We start from the raw sequence: 22,674 nt of genomic DNA, 5'->3' as shown, positions 1-22,674 counted from the left end.
TGTTTTATGTCCTATGTTTATACATAGCTACCATGTAAGTTATGTGTAACATAACCATGGACATAACTCATATATATCATTTTTAGTACTATGCCTGTATAAAAGAATGTGATGATAAAAAAGATTGCATTTAAAAAAAAGAGGTAGATAATACTACAAAGACAGCAAACAGGAGTCATCTTAGTTCACTTTCCCAAGTAAGCATTTTCTTTACAAACTAAAATTACTGTGAAATTCTGATGAAAATGCATAAATAACACATAGTTAGTTCCCTTTTTTTATTTCTCATGGTACTAGGAATTGAACCCAGGGGTGCTTAACTTGGAGCCACATCCCAAGCCTTATTTTTAAATTTTGAGACAGGTCTTACTAAGTTGCTCAGGGCCTTGCTGAGTTGCTAAGACTTGCCTTGAATTTACAATCCTTCTGCCTCAGCCTCCTGGAGCTGCTGAGATGACCAGAGAGAGCCACCGTACCCAGCAAGTTCAATACTATTTATCTTCAGAGGTAAATGGTAGGGTTTATGTATATCTATATTTTCAAAGCACATTGTCACATTTTTGTCTACCAAATAAATAAATAAATAAGCATTCTGCAGAATTCTCTAGCTCATGGGGCAAAAATAGCCTGTCTTAATCTGTAAAAAAATTTCAGTAGGCAATCCTTCCCAAAGAATTGTCTCTAAGCAGTGGTCCTCAAACCGTAGAGTGTTATCAGATGTATCAGAGTGCTTGTTCAAACACAGATTTTTTGGCTGCCATTCCCAGCAATTTCTGATTTGGGGTATGGGCTGGGACCTGAGACTATCCAATATTTTAACAAATCCCCAGGTAATGCCATGGCTACTGGCCAGAGGCATGCTATGAAAACCACTGCTTCACAATGAGGAAGAAACTACATTTATTCAGTGCCTATGATGATTAAGGTATTTTATATACACTATATTATTAAATGACAAGTTATAGGATCTTAACAAGTAGATATGATTTTCCCTACTTTAAGTGGAGAAACTGGAGGCACAGAGGCACTGAGAAACCCACCTGAGAAGATAACAAGATTAGGCAGCAAAACTATAATTCAGATGTCCATCCAGTTCTAATGCCCATGTTTTTCTAGTATAGCATATTGTACTGCATCTTATTTAAAACAATTAGGGAGATCTGAATTTCAGAATGACAAAAAAAAAAAATCACCCAACTCTATATCTCTATCAAAACAAACACTTTATATAAGAAAAATTACCTTTTAAATATTTATACACATATTACCATGTAATACTGTTAATCAAACTCATAGGTATATTTATTTAAATAAGAATTAAATAAATTGCCCCAAATGCTGATTTTTATAGCACAAAGCATAATTATTTTATCTTGGGGTGGTATATTAAATACAATGCTTCTTTAGACAACATTAACAAGCAAATTTTTAAGAATATAGTTTCATCTATAGGTCAGGTAAAGCTTTATTAAATGGTAAACACTTGTAACAGTGCAGAAATACAATTTTCAAAAAGAATACATTCAGAAGATCTGCTGTTCAAATAATATTTTTTCAAAACCGGGTGGAGGAGTATGATAAAATTCACTGAACTGGCAATCCAATATCGCACTGTCATCAACTAGAGAATAGAAAGAAAGAAAATAAATTAGAAGCAAACACCTTAATTGGAATGAATGCATAATTACCAAATAAGTTGTTTTTGGACTAGGGATGTAGCTCAGCGGGAGCACCTGCTTAGCATGCATGAGGTCCCAGCTGGGTTCCATCACCAGCACCATAAAAAAGTTTAAAAATAAAAATGAAATAAATTGTTTTCTTAATATTAGGTAAGAAGAATAAACCTTTCTGTTGTCCAGGATATAACATCTATTAATTTTTAGTAAATACACTCAAGAAAAAAAAAAAGCAAAATCTATCAAAAACACTGGAACATTATTATTAATAATTATCCCATGCACACTGCAGTGGCACTTGCCTACTGAGGAGGCTGAGACAGCAGGATCTTGAGTCTAGGAGTTTGAGCCCAGCCTGGACAACAAAGCAAAAACCTGTTTTTTAAACAAAAACAAAACTAAAAAACTCCAGACGGTGTGAATATGGGTAATTTGAATTTTTTTCTTATTTGCCTATCTGTATTTTCTTGATTTTATACAATTAAGATGTATTACTTCATAATGCTTTCTTTGGGAAAAATTATGGATTCAGGGGAAGTTGTAAATATACTATAAGGAGTCCCATGTATCCTTCATTCAGCTTGCCCCTGTGGTAAAATCATACATACCTATAATACCCAAACCAGGAAACTGACACTGATACACTACTGTGAACTAGACAACAGGTCTTATTTAGCTTCTTTTGCATGTTTTTTTGCGGTACAGGGGATTTAACCCAAGGGTAATCTATCACTGTGCTATACCCTTAGCCCTTTTTATGTTATTTTGAAACAGGATCTTGCAAAGTTGCTCAGGCTGGCTGGCCTCCAACTTGCAATTTTCCTGCCTCAGTTTCCTGAATCACTGGGATTACAGATGTGCGCCACTGTGTCTAGCTTCTACATATTCTTATCAGCATTTACTCAAGAGAAATGAATGCGACATTCATACAAAGACATAAACATGAATGTTCATACCAACTTTATTTGAAATGGTTCAAAACTAGAAACAACCCTAATATCCACTAACTGGTGAAGAGATAAACAAATTGTAATACATTCACAGAAAGATTTATATCACTTGGCAGTAAAAATGAATGAATTATTGATACATGCTAAAATAAGGATGAATCTTAATTATGCTAAAAAAAAAAAAAAGAAACCAGAGAAAGAGAACAAATTGTATGATTCTGCTTATATAATACTTCAGAAAAGGCAAGTTAATCTGTAATGACAGAAAGAAGATCCATAGTTGCCTGGTTAGGGTATGATTGGGGCTAGGTGGGGAGAGGTAAGTAGGAAGTATGACAGGGAAGGAGGAAACTTTTGGGGTGATGAATGTGTTCATTATCTTGACCATGATGATGACAAAAAAAAAAAAACAAAAACAAAAACAAAATATCAGTAGAAAGCAAAGCAAGTACACAACTGGGAGTAAGTGAGGAATGCAGCTGTGGTAGGGGCTGTAGACTGGACTGCTGAAAATGTTCTATTTCTTGACCTGAGTAGTAATGATATGAGTGTTCACAGCTATTTGTTAAACTGCATGTATATGTTTAATGCACATTACTATATATTTTATAGTTCAGAAAATAAACAGAAAAAGTACTAGCACTGACATTCATGAAGTCACCAGTGATTTAACAAGGGTAGTTTCAATGAAGTGGTGGTAATGGCAGCCAGACAGGGTTGCAGAGGAATTGAATGATAACAATAAAGGCATTGGGTTCAGGCCATTCTAAAAGAAGCGTGGCTACTCAGAATGTTTATAAGCACAGAAGAAAAGTTGATGACAGCTGATAAAGACAAAATAACTGACAAAATGAAGTCCTAGAGTTGGAGAATTTGAAATCTAGATCACAGACATTTTCCATGTGAAAGGGACCATTTCTTCTGAGATGAATGGGAAGACAGCAAGATTGGTCATCCCCAAAAACTTCAGAAGGGAAGGGAGGAAAGCTAAGAGTTCACTACTGATAGTCTGTTTTTTAATAAGGAGAAGGCAAGGGCATTTATGAGAATGGGTAGGAAATTCAAGAAATGTAGTGATGGTCTAAAATACACAGATATGTAAAAGAATTGCCAAAACAATTAAGACCTTGAATTAGGCTGGAAGTCCTGACTTTCACCAACACTTCTTCAGTGCTAAGCATTTTTTTCTTTCCATAGAGTGAATTTAAGAACACAGAGAAAGAATGATTGAATTTTCTAGGAATGGGATGAGATGAAAGGCAAAGGGAAAGGGAATTGTTTTATTTTTATTAAAATATTAATTTTTAAAATTAATTTTAAAAATTATCAAAGGACCTTTATTTATAAATACATAGTGCTAAGAACTGAACTTAGTGCCTCACTCATGCTAGGCAAGTGCTCTACCACTGAGCTACAGCAATCCCAGCCCCAAAATATTTGGTTTAACTGGACTTGAGTTATCAAATTCAAGTTGTAAAATGTACTTCACTACATATAATTTACAATCTTTAACTTTGCTTCATTAAAAATAATGCTGAATAAAAAAAGTACTTTTGAATAATTTTATTTGATATACTCACTTGTTCAATTCAATCATTTTACTGATATTTATTTCATTTCTCAGACTAAACTATTTAAAACATTAAGCTATATCTCCACTTATTAAGTAAATGAAGGAATTACTTATACTTACAGGTTACCCATTATGTAAAAACACTAACTGAAATCAAAATTTAAAACATGCTTTTACATGCAGACACAGATGGCAAAATCACTGAAAAGTAATTTTTAGGAGAAAAGGAGAGTAAAACTTTAACTAAAAAGTAAAACACAAGCTTTGATTATTATATTACCAAATATTTGTATCTATTATTGTACACTTCTGTGACATACTAGTCTGTCATCACCAGCACTACTATCTTTATAGTAAATTATCCCAAGAAAGTTAATAGTTTTTAGTATGACCCAAATCTAAGAATTTAAATTAAATAAGAAAACATTTTAAACTTATTAAAAGTCACACAGAAAAATCATGTTTATTGACTTAAAGTTGACAAACACAAAAAATGAAGCAGAAATGAGTGATAAAGTCGCTATTATTATCTTTTTCTAAAAAAAGACAAGACATCTTATTTTTAGAGATAAATACAAAATATTTATGAACAAAATGATAAAATGTCTGGCATATGGCTCAAAATAATTCAAGGAGGGGAGACAACTGGAAAAGTGTTGGGGGTAGTTAAAACTCTACTAGCACAAGTTGGTAAGTGTTTGAAGCTAGGGGATCGGTACATGAGGGTTCATACTAGTCTCTTCTATAGATGTTTAAAATTTTTTATAAAAAATATTTAAAGTAATTAAGTAGTATAGAATCATCTCTTAAGCAACCCAATTCTTGGAGGGACATACCTGCACACAAATGTTAGCACTTATACACCCAAGGCTATCAAAAGCAAGGAATCAATATGAAATTAGTCTAGGTCACAATTTCTTTCAGAAGAGTGTTAACATTTAGGTGATTTTATAAAAGTAATACATGTTCATTCTACATAAAATTTTCTTATCTAGTTCCAAAATATTCTCTATATTTTCAGGTCATTAAATTCACCTTAGTAACTGGCAGAAAAAGTTCTGTAAATTGGAACTTTCTAGGACAAAAGGCTACATGATAAAAAAGAGAATATGGTTATTACATACTAAACTATAATCACTGTATTTGGAATTTTTTTTAATGTAAGAGCCTATTGCATATAGTCTATGTAAAAAGTCCTTAATAACTTGTCCAAACGTATGTTATAAAAGTAGTGTGAATGTCAAACAAAAGTTAACATATATCTAATAATATGAGAAATATTTTAGCTTACCATAAACAACTGGATACACTGTCCCTCGTATACCTGATGCAGGACAATGCATGTTTTTTCCATTCAAATATACATTTAATTCTACATGGTCATATGTAATACCCTATGAAGGAAAAAAAAGTTAAAAGAAAACATAAATGTTAGGAATTATGAAAGCATTAGAACAAAAAAACTAAGCATAGGATCACAGTGGTTTCCATTAAGGGTTTACAATCTGATAGAATTCCACTTACAATGAATATAAAAATCAGTAGTGATTATGTGGGGGAAAAGTTCAGGTAAAATACCCAGAATCAACAGTATAGGTAAAACAGCTGACAGTTTAAATCTTAATATTATTTGCATAATCTGGTTTTTATACTTTGAAAATAAATGACATAAGTGATGTAAGTGCTGCATGCCACAGAGAGACTTTTTAAACTCATAGGGAAACACTGTTCTCTGCTGGGTGCATGCCTGTAATCTCAGCTACTAAGGAGCTGAGGCAGGAGGATAGCAAGTTAGAGACCAGCGTTGGGAATTTATTGGTCTCAAAATAAAATTTTAAAAAGGACTGTGGGTGTAGTCCAGTGGTAGAATGCCCCTGAGCTCAATCCCCAGAATTGCATAAAGGAAAAAGAAAAGAGAAAACAAAAACAAAAACAAAAACAAAAAAACAAGCCCAGGTTCTCTGTAGAATTTGATCTTAAGGGAGGAAAACTGAGGTTTTGGTTATTAGGGTCTATTACCTATTGGTGTTTTCAAGTTGTAAAGAAATGTCTTATAAAACTTATTTACAAAAAGAAATAATCATACATTTCTGAATTTCTCTACCCTGGCCTAAAAAATGTCCAGTGTATTATTAAGGTAAAGTTAGTATCTGTAATTAAATAATACTGGTAGCACCTGAAAGTAGAAAAACAATAACACAAAAGATTTAAAACAGGGCTGGGGTTGTAGCTCACTGGCACAGTGCTTGTCTAGCATGTATGAGGCACTGGGTTCAATCATCAGCACCACATGTAAGTAAATAAATAAATAAATAAAATAAAATAAAAGTATTGCCTCCATCTACAACTAAAACATACATACATATATGTGATTTCAAAGAAATAATGGAATAAAAGTATATTATTTTTATACACTATTGATGGTGAGAAAATAGTACCACTAGTAATAATAACAATTATTACTAAAATGGTGGAAAACACTCAAGACAGCCTTGGTACTTCATATGCACTTATTTAATCCTCACAAGATAGGTATTATTAGTGCCATGTTATAGATGTGGTAGCTAAAGAACAGAAAGGTTAAACAATTTGCCTGAGCTTGCACAGCTAGGAAGTAGCAGAGCTGAGATTTAAATTTATTCATGTTGGTTTCAGAATACTTGCTCTTAAATCACCATGCTATACTACCTTTCTTTACAACTTTATACCATATAGTTTGGGCATCCCTAATCTGAAATCTGAAATAATCCCCAAATCTGAAACTTTCTGAGGGCTGACATGACAGCACAAGGGGAAAATTCTACTCTTCACTTTCTACGATGGGCTGTAGTCAAAACACAGGTACACTAAAAATGTTATATAAATTAGCTTCGGGCTATGCATATAAGGTACAAATGAAACATGAATTTCGTGTTTAGACTTGGGTCACATTCCAAAGATAACTTATTATGTATAAACAAATATTCCAATATCCACCAAAACCTGAGATCAGAAACACTTCTGGTCCCAAGCATTTCAGATAAGGGATACTCAACCTGAAGTTACTAACTAGTGACAAAAAGAGAGCTTTCCTTTGAAGAACAGACACCAGAGATCTTTCAATTGACAAACCATTGCAAACCAAAAAGCAAAGCACTTCAAGCATTTCTGAATATGGATCAATTATATCAACTTAAAAGGTTTTTAGATGTAGAAACAGATCTTACAGATCAAGTCTTAACTTTCTCCCTTTCCATGTAAGACAGCAAAGGCCCAAAAAAGTCATTGTGTTAAGTGCTATAAAAGTTCCTCTCCAGGGGTTGCGGAGATAGCTCAGTCGGTAGAGTGCTTGCCTTGTAAGCACAAGGCCCTGGGTTTGATCCCCAGCAGCCCCCCAAAAAAAAAAAAAAAAAAAAAAAGTTTCTCTTCAAATTTTATCAAAGCTAGGAATAGATTAAACAATGACTTATTAACAGTTAAGGAACACTGAGAAAGACAAGAGTATATACATTCCTTTGTTTCATTTTAGTTTATGTATTTAAACATAATAATAAAGCTAACTGAATGCCCAGGGTTAGTTTTTTTAATGAAGAGGTCTGCTTTTATTTAAAAAACAAAAACCTAGGGCTGGGGAGATAGCTCAGTTGGTAGAGTGCTTGCCTTGTAAGCACAAGGCCCTGGGTTCGATCCCCAGCACCCCAAAAAAAAAAAAAAAACCTAACTACATAACAAAAGAAAATATGTTATTCTTTTTATGGGACTATAAGAAATGTAGCAGTTCAGGAAAGTAGGTTGTAATCCAGGCACCCTTCACCACCCAGTGGCAACATAATCTATTTCAAGCAAGTGAGTTTTAAATCCAAGTCTCCAGGATAAAAACAAAACCCAGTACCAAAGAAAAAAATAAGGAAGAATATCAGGCAAAGTTTAGTTCAAATATTTTCTAACCTAATATTTTCTTTTATATGTTCTAGAAATTGAGTTTGATTTTGCCATGATTCCAAAAGCACATGGGAATGTTTTTCCTGTCTTATAATTCTTTCTGCTTTTCCTATGCCACTGTCAACAATTTGGCAAAATTTGTTCTCAAGTGTTTGAACCTAAAAAAAAAAAAAAAAAAAAAAAAAAAGGATAATGTATTACTTTTTGACCTGCATATATTTCTTATTTTTTAAGTCTTCTTTTATCAGAATGGGTATGAAAATTAAAAATGTAATTTAATAATGCTGACAGGCTGAAAATGACATTCTTAGATCTGTCAATCTGTGATATCAGTCATCTGAATGAATGAATAAGATACAAAGGCAAGAATAACATACAGAAGTTCAGTATATTAACAAAGAAAAACATTTGTTACTGATTATTCTTTCTTATGTTTGAATTTCATCTTTTAGTGTTAAACAGGTCGAAAACCTTAACTCCAAAGATTTTTTTTTCTTTTAATAACCATTTGAACAAGGATGTTCTACATTATGGACATCTGGCAATGATCTACAAATATTAAACAAACTATTAAAAAAAAACAGAACAGGGAAAGAAAGACAGGTTTTAAAAATGGGTTATGCCTTTTGTCTCCTTTTCTTCAGTCAATTTACGGAAAAAACCTTCAAACAATTAAAAGCTATCTGTTTTTCACATTTTTTTAAGTTGCAGAAAAGAGAAGATCGGACCACCATTAAAAATTTTAGGAATGTGACTCAGTAGCATGCACAAACCCCTGCGTTCAATCTCTGGTACTGCCACGAAATGAAAAAAAAAAAAAAAAAAAAAAAAAAAATCCTATACTTTTCTTCAGTCTTTCTAAAGTGCTGTATATTTTTTTAAAATTCAATAACCTGCATTTGTCTTGTCTAGGTCATCTCACTCTTACAAACTTTCCCTCATTATTCAGATTCCTTTCACCTTGATAATTAAAGCCAGGAACCCAAGGTTCTGTGTACAAGGGTATGTTGGCTAAATGAGACCCTAGGACTCTGTTCTCAATTAAGAGTTAATAGCTTGGACTCTATGGACAGGGTTCTGGGCTAACATAGGTTGAGAAGAATTGTCTAGGAAAAACAGATGGGGTCCTTGAGCTACATTTTTAACAGGTGGCTTTGGTAAAGAAAAAAAGAAAGAATTCTTAATAACATGTGACTCTTTCTAAAAAAAAAAAACCCTTTTCTACAGTGTCTTAGGATTTGGGTACAGTTCTTTGAAGATTTCTGAGTGTGGAGAAAGTTTAATTAGATTATGTTTAATGAAGACAGTCACTTCTAATTCAAAAATGCTGTAAATCTCAAACAGATGTTCATAACGAATTAAGTATTAAATATCTCCAGTCTCAAAAATATCTGCTATTTTCTAAAACAAGGTCAGCAAATGTTTCAAATTAGGGGCCAAGGATTCCCTAATGTGACTTCTAGAAGTAGGAAATAGTGCTCAGTAGCCAATCTGTCACTAATCTTTCTGAAAGGAAGCAAGAGCTTCTCCTGATGTCCCTGGCCAATGGCAGCTGTAGAAGGGAGAAGGCAGTGAGGTGAGGCAGTGGCATCTACATTAACACTCTGGAAACTCTTCCACTTCATTAGATTCAATCCCCAGGCTTTGGAATCCAAATTACAAACTCCCAGGCAAAACTGTTACCTATTCAAAGCAGCTCAAGTGTAACAATTTACAGGGAACAGCAGCTCTACTAGACTCACCACCACGTCTCCCTCCTGTGGAAGGCTGTTTGCTGGCAGCCTGTTTTTCTCTTCATTGTTGTGGTACAGGGCTCCATCGTTTCTCATCACTAGACTGTGCACATCTCGGCCAAGAGGAATCTGATTCAGGTTAACCTTCTGAGTTGCAACACCAATACCCCAGATTCCTAAAAATACAATAGTTTGAATGCCCCCCAAATCTGAAGAATACAAATATAAAAGAGTTATTTTAAAAGGGAGTATAAGCTGTTTTTTATTAAAAAGTATCACATTATAATGAAACTTTGAATTCAAACTTTGTTTGAATCTTTAAAAATGAAAATCTTTTAAAAGTAGTTTGCAAAATGTATGATCTTTTCTACAGATGAGGTGCAGCCTAGGAGAAAAGTGTTGTACTGCTAAAGTTCATATCTTGACCTAGTTTTGTTATATTGGGCAAATTACTTAACTGCTGTTTCCTCATCTGTGAACTGTGGAATCTAAAAGTACTCACTTTATAGGGTTAAGAAAAGATATAATCCAATAGAGCAACTGAAATAGTGAAAGTATTAAAAAAAAGGGCAAGTAAATCAAGTACTACGTATTAAAAAAATACTAGCTATTGACATTATTCTTCTCTTAAAAAGATTTTTTAAAATGCTACCGAGCTGGGACTATAACTCAGTGGTGAAGCACTTGCCCAGCCCTGGGCTTGATCACCAGCACTGAGGAAAAACAACAAGAAAGCTACACACTGAATTTAAGTGGCCTGCAGTTCTTTCAAGATCTGCCTCTCAGTGAAAGATTACTGTCTCCAGTTTTTCCATCTATAAGTGACAAATAATGTATGTTGTTAACAATATAATGGAGAGAAGAAAAATCAGTAAGGGATAAAATCATTTTCTTATCAAAAGTTTAAGTCAGTGAATTAAACTCTTGATTTAAGTTGACTTTTGAAAGTTTTCCTCTTAACATGCCAAACAGAATACACAGAATACCTAGAATTTTTTTCTCGAACTGCTTCCTTCTCATTTTTTAATAAGCCAGGAGAAATTCTATAGATGGAAGAAGGTTTAAAGACCATGTTCTCAACATATTAATATTTCTGGATTGAGTGAGGCCATCAGAAACATCTACGTCTGAACTTCACCATCCTGGCCTCTGAAATAATCGACCATATGGTTCATCCTCCCAAACAGGACAATTATAAGAGTGACAGTAGGTGCCAATACTAAATTCACAGGATAACACTTGCAAACAGGATTCTATAGTCTCCTTACTCCTAAAGAACTGTGTATAGCTGGGTCTATAATCCCAGGGGCTCAGGAGGCTGAAGCAGGAGGATCACAAGTTTGAGGCTAGCCTTAGCAACTTGTCAAGGCCCTAAGCAACTTAGTGAGACCCTGTCTTAAAATAAAAAATAAAAAGGGCTGGGTGCATCCCCTGGGTTCAATCTCTGGTATCAAAACAATAACAAACTAAACAGAACAAAACAAAACAAAAAACCCAAATATACAAAATTGCCTCAAGCTTTCAATACAGGATCAATGCTACAAACTCCAACAATCCATTTATTTTCAGGATATCATTAGGGATAGGATCCCTTACAGAAAATCCACATAAAAATTTTTATTAGATTTAAGGCTCAAATTACTTAGTTCTCTTGAGAAATAGGTATGTTATGCTTGAGAATATTACAGTAACCAGAGACATTTTGCAGCCAGTGAGTTAACAGATGACATATTCAGATTTATTACAGTCCCTTAAGAAAAATCAGTATTGGGGTTGGGGATATAGCTCAGCTGGTAGAGTGCTTTCCTTGCAAGCACATGGCCCTGGGTTCAATCCCCAGCACCGCAAAAAAAAAAAAAAAGAAAGAAAGAAAAATCAATATTTAAAACTAATATGGAAACCAAGATAGGCAAGATGGTACACACCTGTAATCCTAGCTACTTGGGAGGCTGAGGTCAGAGGATTGAAAGTTTAAGGCCAGCCTCAGCAATTTAGCAAGACCCTGTCTAAAAATTAAAAAAAAAAAAAAAAAAAGAAAAGTAAAACAGAAAGAAAACAAGGCCCAGAAGTATATTCATATTATTTTATTTTATTAAAGGAATTGAGTAATAGGATTCATTTATTCCTACTCTTATACAGTCCTATCATATGCCTGAGCAAATAAAATGATGAATTTCAAAACCCTTAATAGTACTAGTATCTTATGTTTACTCAGCATATCCTGTCCTTAAGACCCTCTCATACTTTTTCTCACTTTCTGTGAGGAAAAGAAGACAGCTCCTGTAGTGCCCATTTTGTAGAAGAGAAAACTGAATCTCATTTAACAAAATTGACTATTTTAACCAGGATCACCCAAGAAGAAGTGGAAGACTCAGGTATTTTAAGAGTTTGAAACTTTTTCTTATTACCTCCTGAATCTTTTTCATATATTTAAAATTACTCTTAATATTTAGAACAATTAGGACTTGAAATAGTAAAATGCCATTATACTAACCTGTAGACTGGATTTTGAATTCAAAGTAACTTTTGTTTTGATGTAAAGGTGCACTGGCTAAACAACCTCCTGTGCCACATATTCTTCTTCCATTTTTTACAATGACAACATCTGTTCCTAAACAAAAAATGCAGATGCTACATAAAGTTTTGTATTAATTAGGGTTATTTTATTCACTTGTAACACTTAGTCCACAAAAAATAGGGATGTTATAAGTACTCTGAAATACAGGAATACCCATCAATTACTTTAAATACTTAATTCACTCTTACTATATAGAGAACATTTCTATATAATATTCATTTGTAGCTATAAGTCTTGGGTTAATTAAGTTGTTTCAAATAAAATATAATAACTTTGTATTTGTGCTGAATATTTAAAATACTTACAAGGTAGAAAGAGACTACATCATTTAGGTTTTGGCCAATAAACAAATTTGATGATTTCATAAATCTTTTTAAGACATAAACACAAGAAACTTTAGCAAATTAGTGCAATTTTTAATTCATTCTATCCAGAAAATCTACTAATACCAACTAAATGTCTACTAAGGACAAGACACTATACTAGTGTGTCAGTCAAATAAGCAATGAAGAGTACACAGAAAATGGAAAGGAACACACATCTATGTTGAAAGAGCTGACACTGAAAATTGCTCCTTTTGGGATCTTGAAAGGTTTTCTAAGATAGCCACTGTCCATTACATAGCTGTATGTAAACAGGTTTGAACATCAGTAAATACTCTTTCTTGTCATTGAAAATTTTAGTTTCAGCTCAAATAATATTTATAGATAAGAGCAAGAAAAATGCTGTGTCTTCATATGTGACCCCACTATGGATCTGTTTAGAAATTTGGTTTAGGAAAGCATGTATATCAAAGAACATGAAGAGACAACATAATTCTAACAAGTAATAATACATCCTTTAACACAAAGGGATGTGACTCCCATGGCCTATGGCCAATATTGCCACTCCACTAGCAAAAAGTGCAAAAGTCAAGCACATTTAGGTATTAGAACTGTGTGGAACTCCTCTGGAAGGGTTAAATAAAACTACAGTTTTAGAAGGCTGAATTCATATTTAAAGAAAAATTATGTGGGACAAATATATAAGAGAAATGCAAAAAAAAAATCAGGTTCTATCATACTTCTAAACTGGTTGTTTTAAGAGAGATACTCCTTAAGGTTAATACTTAGATTCTATTGTATGATTATTAAAAATACATTAACACCCATTATTTTGTAATTAAAAAATGTTAAGACCAAATTCATGGAAAGAATCTTATAATTTGTATCTGCCTACTCTACATACATTTTTTTTTTTTTTTTTGGTACCAGGAATAGAACACAGGGGTGCTCAATCACTGAGCCATATCCCCAGCCCTTTTTACTTTTTATTTTTGGAACAGGGCCTTGCTAAGTTGCTGAGGTTGGCTTTGAACTCGCTATCCTCCTGCCTCAGCCTCCCAAGTCACTGGGATTATAGGATTGGGTCACCACACCTGCCTACCCTATATACTTCTAGTAGCTGCAAGTGGAGAGCATTCTCCCTGATGGCAAAGACCCCATAGTGTTTGGCATCTAGTCGACACTCAGCAAATTTGTTCAATTAATGAATGAATAAGCTGCTGCTAAGCACTTTGTAGAGGACTTGTAGCATTTGCTTTCCCTTTCCGGATATACTTCCCTCTGGGATCAATCAGTTCCAAGGAAGCTGACTTAATCTCTATCTTCTATCTTGATCTAGGTTAAGTCAAACAGTAAAATCCAAACTTTTTGGTCACAGTGATAAATCAAGAGTGGTTATGTGATCCAACAAACAACAATTAGAGAAAGTGTCAGGATTTTTGTAGAGAAGCATGGGATAAAAACACTTTCATTCATCCAGGCCCCAGCTACTCTGGAGGCTGAGGCAGGAGGATCAAAAGTTCTAGGCTAGCCTCAGCAATTTAGGGAGACCCTGGTCTCAAAATAAAAAGTAAAAGAGCTGGAGATACAGCTCAGTGGGTTCAATCCCTAGTACCACAAAAACAAAATAAGACACTCTCATTCTTGCTGTATTTGAGTGAGGAAGCCTACAGCCCAGGCAGCTGCTTCAAGTGATCTTGGAAGTTAATCTTCAGGAACAAACAGAAGACAGAGGAAATAAATGAAAAGAAATCAAGTTCTTGGCAGCACTGAGTTTTCCTGAAGCCAGTGCTCCCTTTGTACTTTTCAATTACAAGAACTAATAAATTTCCTTCACTATTTAAACAATTCTTAGAGTTTTCACTACCTGCAACTGAAAGCATCCTTATAAAACATATTTCCAAAGATTATGCAAAATAAATGGAATTTTCTTTTTCTTAACTGGCAATGCTCTGTGGTTCTTCCACACATACTAAAACCTTCTAATAACCAGCTTCTATAATATATAACTTATTATCTTGAATTTCATCTTGCTAAGTTAATGGAAATACAAGACTCTCAAAACAATACAGTCTGCCAGGAGTGGTGGTGCATGCCTGTAATTCCATCATCTTGGGAGTCTGAGGTAGGAGGATCAGAGGTTCAAAGACAGCCTCAGCAACTTAGCAAGGCTAATGTGGTTCAGTGGTTAAGTACCCTTGGGTTCAATCCTTGGTACCAAAACAAAACAAAACAAAATAATATAGTCTGCTCTTGGAGTTGGAATCACAGAAACAATTCTAAACAAGATATTATTCTCTTATTTCAATTTTTTAAAATCTCCACAGCATTCTGTTAGGCACTGATATGTTTTATACATAAAAATGAATATATTCAGAGAACATTCTGGGGTGTTTGTGAATCATTAGGGAATTGTTTTAAACTTACTCCATTTCTCTTTACTAAGTAAAAAGATACTCTAAATTTGGATCTATGCGATATGTGTAGTTTTGGAAAATCAGGTTCAGAATATCATAGACACGTGGCCATAGAATATATTTTAGAGCATTAGAAATTTTCAAGCATGTAACATTCCCTTCTAAGTAGTATCTATGGGAGACATTAATTTCTAAAAAGTTAATCATAATTAAAAGCAGCAAATATGGCATCAATTCCAAAAGAGGATCATCATCAAAATAAGTGACAACTCTGAAAGAGGTATCATTTAGACATGATATGTATGGACTATTTTCTTAAAAAAAAAAAAATCAAAGCCAGGCACATGGCATATGCCTATAGTCCCTGCAACCCAGAAGGCTGAGGTGGGAAGATCACTTGAGCCCAGGAGTTCAAGACCAGTCTGGGCAACATAGTTCAACCCCACTTCAGGAAAAAAAATAAAAAAAAAAGCAATTCTAATCTTTAGGTTATCTACATAACACATTCAAATACATGCACACTGGTTCAGTGCACTGCTCCTATTTTTAAATGAAGATCAACTTGTGCTTGAAATTCTTCTTTTAATTCAACAACTCTCTCTTCTCTTTTTATTCAAGTACTCAAATCAGGCTTCTTTGGGATTAGAGAACTTGAATTTACTGAAAGACAAGTTTAAAAAAAACTTCCATGAAAGCAGAAAATTTGGGAATGGGATCACTCTATTTACTTAGCAGCTTCAAGGACTGGACATAGTTGGCAAAGGCAAACAATGGAATGAGTATAAGTGATCTGTTTCCCCTAGAGAAGATAGATGCCTGAAAAAAAAAAAAAGCTCTAGGGTAGACTGCTGGGATTCAAGAGTCTGACAGGAGAGAAAGGAAGAAGAGCTAAGGCTGTGCCTAAGTTCCAAGAGCAATGTATGGTTGTCTTTTATTGTACTGCCAACAGTTAAAACAATGTCTGCCACTAGTCACTCAATGAACATCATTTCAGTAAATCAATAAGTGAAATAGAAATGTTTTCTGAGAGAACTACAGGATCTGAATATCCCGTCTATAAATAACGACTGATAAATAACTTAGATATTTGTTGTATGTATTGAAGTTCTGCACTACATGTGAGAGAAACTGGAAGTTCTGTAATACCATCCATACAAAGTAGTAAACAATTATCACAGTACGTGCTATTGAAATATAATGGGAAAATGGTTTCAGAATTATAAAGAATCTGAGCAGAAGAGTTTTGCTATACATATTAAGAATTGTATTATTTGTCATTGTTTTGCACTGTACACAATGAAATGTAGACAAAATTAAAAGGGCATAAGTATATTTAGACTAAAATAATTCATAAGAAGGCAGTATTCTAACTAAATTCATTATATTGGGAAATCTCTCCTGCTTGGACCATATTCTAGAAGCACTGAACTATATTGGAAAAACCTAAAAAGAAGTAGTAGGTGGTAAAAGAGGCTGCGCAGGGGAGAGGAAAAATGTTAGATGAGAAGTTACGTAGTGATTTGTAACTGGCAGGAAAAAACACAGAAGCAAAGAAGCAAAGTGCTGATTTATTTTGCAACAGCCTAACCTGTTGGGATGAGGCCAGTTAGATAAAATTACAGTGCTTCCAACAGTGACTAAGGGAGAATCCAGCAATGGGAGGTTTTAGGTGAAACAGCATGTTCTGACTGAGGTGCGACTTCAGGCTTCTGCAATCAGCCTTGTTTTGACTTTGGTAAGTGAGGGAGGATTACTCCAAAAAAACCCCAAGCTTCATCCTATACGCGAAGGGGCTGAAGTGAAACAACCGACTGTCAGGGTAGAAGAACCATTCTGGAAATGTGAGATCCTGACAGGCGCGCCATACAAGAACGCTGTGGAGGGCGCCTCCGCTCCCATCGCCTGGGGACACCTGACACCTCAGCAGGAGGCAACTCGATGAGCAGGTCAACACACCCACTCGCGACGCCAGCCAGAGACGGCTGCGCAGCCTTGGACCCAGCCCGGCCTGAGGGGAGGCGGCCGGCGGCAGGCGAATTCCGCCAGATCATAGGGTGCAGCGGCGGCGTCGCCGGGCGAGGCGGGGTCGGAGGGCTGGGCGGCGCGTGGTCTCCCCGACCCCCGCCTTGCCCCCGGCTCGCCACCCCCAGTCCGGGGCCGTTGGGTATGGGGAAGCGAGGGCCCTTACCCATGTGCTGCGTGTCCAGCTGCACAGCAGGCATCTCCTTCAGAGGGATGTGGCCGGTCCCGCCGTCTCTGCAGCACCGTAGGCAGCACAACACCGAGGCGGCCATCGCGCAGGGACCACCGCTCCGCCGCCGCCGCCAGCCCTAGACCGCAGCTACACCGCCCCTCACCGCGCCACCCCGCCTCCCGTCCCCGCCCGAGCGCAAGCGGCGTATGAGGCGCGGAGGCCGGCACAGCGACGCCTCTGGCCGGGAGGCGCAACGCAGGCGGATGCGAGCTGGGTCGGCGGGCGGGGCCGGGGAGGTGGGCGGGGTTAGTGGCGTGACGGGAGGGCGGGAGGCGGCGTGCGCCTGCGCATCGGGTGTTTTCCCCCCTTCCCGGGTTGCTTCACGCCCACTCCGCCAACGCGGACCGGTGAGTGAGACTGTCCCACTGTACTATCGGGGGCTCTTGCATAAGGCGGGTTTGGTTTTCTTTTTTTCTTTCACTTTTTAAAGATGGGGTCTAGCTGTATTGCCCAGGCTGGTGTCGAATTCTTGGGCTCAAGCGGTCCTTCTGCCTCAGTCTCCTGAGTAGTCAGGACTACCGGCACGCGCCGTCGGCTGGGTTGGGTGTTGTGTTTTTAAAACTGTGCCTTTGTGCTCCACCATTATTTTATTGCGCGAATTGACAGAAACAGGCCAGGGGGGTGGGGAGCTAATAAAAGTGAATCCCGAGGTTTTTTTCAGCTCACCCAGGCCTGAGTGATCTGTGCCTCCAAGGAGAGCCTCCGTACTTCTCCAGTGGCTGGTTTCTGAAGAATTTCAGAACGTCCTAACTGACGAACTTGGTGCCAGGATAAAATGCCTGTTGGTGATTGTACTGTAGTGTACAACCGGGGCCCTTTGGAGGGCCCCGCTGCATTTTAGGTTCAGAGACGTACATTCCCTGCCCCTTGGTGCTGCGTGATCCGGGGCGTACCGGAGGCCACCTTAAGAGAGACCCACTGGGCCGCGGCGGGAGGGCGACTCTTGACTGGCCTCTCCCAAGCTCACCTATCAGGTGCACTGAAGATTCCGAGGAAGGGAATCCTGGAAGCTGTGGGAAGGTTGCTTGGTCTCCTACGGAACCCCTCGGTTCCTACCATCGCTCCTTATGCTCCTTTCTTCCACGTAGAAGATTATGTGGCTGTCACTTGTCATCTTCTCACTTAGACCATTCTTCTTTGGTAGATTTTACACCTTCATACACCACTTGGCATCTGGAGATGGTCTGGGGAGGCCTCTAGAATTAACCGAGGGCAAAAACCTGTTCCCAGATCAGATTTCCATCCTGACGGCTTCCCTGGGGGCTCATCAAGATCTAGGAAAGGAACTGTACATAAATTTTCACTACTTAAGTAATGGATACCCATATATAACTTTTTAGTCACCTGAGTACAAATATCCTTTATGGAAGATTTTTATCCACTGAATAAGGGAAATTTTTCAGGCCCCTGAGTCTCTTTTTCTATATACAAATAGTAGTTTCATTACAGTACTAAGGAAAATTTCCCAAGTTTTGTACTTTGAGATTTAGTTCCCATATAATTGATTGCCAAACTGATTGAGGGTTCCCAGCCTCACCCCACTCCCCTGCCTATGGAGTATGTTCTTGGTAATCATTTTACACATGAATTTTTTTTTTTAATTGAAAACCTTGACCTTTCTGGAAATTTTGTGATTTGTTTTATTTTGTTTGTTTGTTTTTGTTTTTCCTCCTCCAGGTGGAGGAGGGTACTGCATAGAATGTTGGAGAAACAAACTTTTTTAGCTTTTATACTCTTTTCACATACTTATCTAACTGAATTTTTGCAAGGTTTGAAGATCAATATTATCCTTATTTTGTGGATGAAGAAATAAGCTTAGAGGAATTAAATAACTTGTGCATCTTCAGATGGATAAGAAATATACAAGGTAGGATTTTGAACTCACTAACTTGACTCCTAAGCCTTTGTTCCATCAGATCAGATTCTGAAGTTTTAACTTGTACATTTCCATTCTCCATAAAACAGTCATAACTCGTGTATAGACACTATATAAAACAAAATTAGTTGTAAGGTAAAATTTTTGTTCAGAAATATGATTAAAAGTAGTGTATACATTAAATATATATTAAACATTTAGGCCATTCAAGTCAGTAACATCTTCAATGAAAAGCCACAGTAGTAGATGGCAGTGAATTGGCCCTTAATGTAGAGAGGCAAAAGTGCCGTAGTCTTTTCTGACTGGAAAAGTAATTTGCTGGGGCACTGCCCACTGCACTTTGCCCTCCTGTCACAAGTCAAGTGTACTCAGCGGAACTAAGCAAGCAAAACTGGTTAGATCCTGAAACAGATTCCCTGTCTTGGCAGATGAATGCCATCCATGAGCTCTTGGACGTTTTTCTTCTTATGTCTGGGATTCTATTATCCTCTCTTTATTACTTTCAAATGAGTTATCCTTTCTCTTTGGGAAAAAAAAAAAAAAGCACAGTCTATCACTTTAACAATCACGAAGCCTACAAAATGTTTCTTAATAGTTAGGTCATTTATCTAAGTCAAAAGCAATAACAAAGAATGACTACTGGGGGAGAAAAGTCTGCTTAGGTGACATGCCAGAGAACTGATAGGACAACTGTATTTCACAGTGTAGTTTATCATCATACTCAGGATTTTCTTTAGTGAATTTTATGGCAGACAGATATCTTCCATTCACACTCTGTACTGGGTCATACAAAATGGTTTCTTAGTGGGCTGGGGAGATAGCTCAGTTGGTAGAGTGCTCGCCTCACAAGCACTAAGGCCCTGAGTTCAATCCCCAGCACCGCAAAAAAAAAAAAAAAAAAAAAATGGTTTCTTTCATAAAAACTTGTTAATCAGTTATTAAACCAAACATTTTTTCTTATTGTAATCTAAATCACATTTTCAATACCTTAAAGTCATAAACGTTACAAAAAACATTCCAAAAAACTTGATCTAGTCATTATTATAGTTTGGAGAAATAATAACTGACATTTATGTAGTGCTTTCTATTGCCAGGCACTGATCTAAGTGCTTTGTATAAACTAATTTAATCCTGTAACAACTTAGTGAGGGAAAAGCTATCTTACACTGTATAGAAGAGAAACTGAAAGGAAGTAAAGATAAGGAGATGTACCCAAAGTCACATTCAGTGAAGGATGAAACTGAATTCAACACCAGGAGGTCTAGCTCTTGGTGTGTGTGGGGTGTATGTATGTGTATGTATGTGTATTTATATATATATTTTTTCTTTCTTTCTTTCTTTTTTTTTTTTTTTGTGTGTGTGTGTGTGTGCTGGGGATTGATTGAACCCAGGGCCTTATGTATGCAAGGCAAGCCTTGGGTGCTATATTTAAGAATACATTTCTAATTTTATTTGCTTCTTTCTAGTTCCTTACCTCAGAAATTGACATTTAAATATACCTGGGATTGACCTGGGGATGTAGCTCAGTGTTTCAGAGCACATGACTAGTATGTGTGATGTCCTGGGTTTAAGAGAACAGTACTAAAAACAAAAATAAACCAAAAAAAAAATGGTGTTAATTGCATACATTTAATCTGGATTGCTGAATTATAAATTGTGTTACCAACTTCAACAACCAAAAATAAGTGAGAAAAGTAACACAAGAACTCTGTACTTCCATAGACTGCCATTAGTCATCTTGCAGCTCTGTTCTGTTAGCAGCCCCTTTGAACTGTTTGACAGGACTGTCCTTCAAAGGGTGTTTCTAACTATTTGAAAGAAAGGATATTTAGTACTTTATTTGCTAAGACAATTAAGCCAGGTAGGAGACTTGGAAAATACTAGAGATTCAGCATTAGAAAGAACAGAGAAGATGGTGTAAAAATAAAGGAATTTGAAAAAAATATATATAGAAAAATAAGAAGGATCACGAATAGAGCAAAAACTATTTTTTTTATATTGAAAAAGAAGAGAAGCTGGACATGGTGGTGCATATGCCTGAAATCCAAGTGTCTTGAGAGAATAAGGCAGAAGGATCACAAGTTCAAAGCCAGCCTTAGCAATTTAGGGAGCCCTAAGCAACTTAGTGAGACTCTGTCTCTAAATAAAAAATAATAATAAAAAAAAAAGAACTGGGGATGTGGCTTAGCAGTTCAGTGCCCCCTGGATTCAATCCCTGGAACCCAAAAAGAAGAAATAAAGAAACCAATAGCAAGTGCTCTGTAAGGCCCTGGGGAAAAAAAAAGCATGATATACCACCAAAAATTTTCAGCCAAACAGCTGTTCCTGCTTCCTTCCAGTGGAAGATAAAGTAGGCAGTCCTCAACCAAGGGAAATTCTGCAGATCTCTGCCCAACCTCAAGTTTCCCTACTCGAAATGTCTACTCCCTACTCAAAATGTTTCCCAACTCCTAAATATCTAAATATCTTTTCCTCACCAATTTAGATTCCAAATACTACTGTTGCAATAATTAGGAAAAGGAACATTGAGGATACAAAAAGGAGGCAAAGCAAAGGTCATTATCAAAGTAGATTTTGCATTCTTAGGAGATATGAAGGAAGATAAGGTTAAGTACAGTTAGTTCTTGGATCTGCACTCCTTATCTGTTTGTAGAGAGGGCACTTAAACTTGTGGCTTGCCTACAAAGAACTGATAAGTGTTTTGTAAAACGTTTTCATGGCCAAAGATCAGACTGCATAACTTGGTATTTGAAACTGAATTCTCAGCCTCTGCTACTATAGCGTTGTAGCGGACCCAGCCTCCTGCCAGTGCCACCTTCTTGGGCTCTTGTCTTGCGAATTCAAAGATGAGATCCATGGACAAGGAAGAGTGAGCATAAAAGAGTATTTATTTAAGTTAGAAAAGACAACTCCTGCAGGGTGAAAGGGGAGACCCATTTGGGATTACCACTTAAGTGTGCTAGTCTGTGGGCTTATAGAGCTATTGGGTAGGGGCATTGGTTAAGTTCTATGCTAATCAGATATTGGAAAAGTACCAATGCTATTGGCTGAAAGCTGAGCTAATCAGGAATTAGAAAAGTACCAATGCTATTGGTCAATCTATTCTAATCAGGTATTGGAAAAGTGTCAAGGCTATTGGTCAAAATCTGCCAATCAGGTATTGGAAATATGTTAGTCGATTGGTTTAGCCTGCAACATTCTGATTGGCTAACCCCTGAGTCCGTAGCCTTCACTCAGGTCTATCTTGCTTCCCTTTTTCCACTGCTGACTAAGGAGTTGGCTGGAATGTTTGGAATGCTTCTGCAGGTTAATTTCATGGAGTGGCCTTTACATTTAGAGAAGTGATTGTGGGTTGCATTTCCTTAACTGCCTA

At 36.5% G+C, this 22,674-nt stretch overlaps 2 protein-coding genes across 2 annotated transcripts in view; one reads left to right on the top strand and one right to left on the bottom strand.

Moving 5' to 3' along the window:
• Positions 1-1,206: 1,206 nt before the first annotated feature.
• Positions 1,207-17,562, bottom strand: Spryd7 (SPRY domain containing 7). The gene is made up of 5 exons (XM_047552050.1): positions 17,360-17,562; positions 12,348-12,464; positions 9,863-10,029; positions 5,491-5,593; positions 1,207-1,621 (listed from the first exon to the last, which is right to left on the bottom strand). Exons 1-5 carry the CDS (start codon positions 17,463-17,465, stop codon positions 1,524-1,526), a joined length of 591 nt encoding a protein of 196 aa, XP_047408006.1. The 5' UTR covers positions 17,466-17,562; the 3' UTR covers positions 1,207-1,523.
• A 178-nt stretch (positions 17,563-17,740) lies between these two features.
• Trim13 (tripartite motif containing 13) overlaps positions 17,741-22,674 on the top strand; it is a 49,585-nt gene continuing 44,651 nt past the window's right edge. Inside the window, 1 exon segment of the mRNA XM_047552046.1 lies at positions 17,741-17,772. The gene's annotated coding sequence lies outside the window, so the exon portion shown is untranslated.

Source organism: Sciurus carolinensis, chromosome 5 (genome assembly GCF_902686445.1).
Source record: "Sciurus carolinensis chromosome 5, mSciCar1.2, whole genome shotgun sequence".
Classification (NCBI taxonomy): domain Eukaryota; kingdom Metazoa; phylum Chordata; class Mammalia; order Rodentia; family Sciuridae; genus Sciurus; species Sciurus carolinensis.
This window is presented reverse-complemented; position numbering and strand designations above follow the sequence as displayed.

What these genes read in the sequence shown, in the direction of transcription:
- Spryd7 (XM_047552050.1), bottom strand. Translation starts at nt 17,465, where the DNA reads ATGGCCGCCTCGGTGTTGTGCTGCCTACGGTGCTGCAGAGACGGCGGG. An exon ending in GCTGGACACGCAGCACATGG is followed by an intron (nt 12,465 to 17,359) that starts GTAAGGGCCCTC and finishes TTTTTTGTTTAG; the next exon opens with GAACAGATGTTGTCATTGTA. An exon ending in ATTCAAAATCCAGTCTACAG is followed by an intron (nt 10,030 to 12,347) that starts GTTAGTATAATG and finishes TTGTATTTTTAG; the next exon opens with GAATCTGGGGTATTGGTGTT.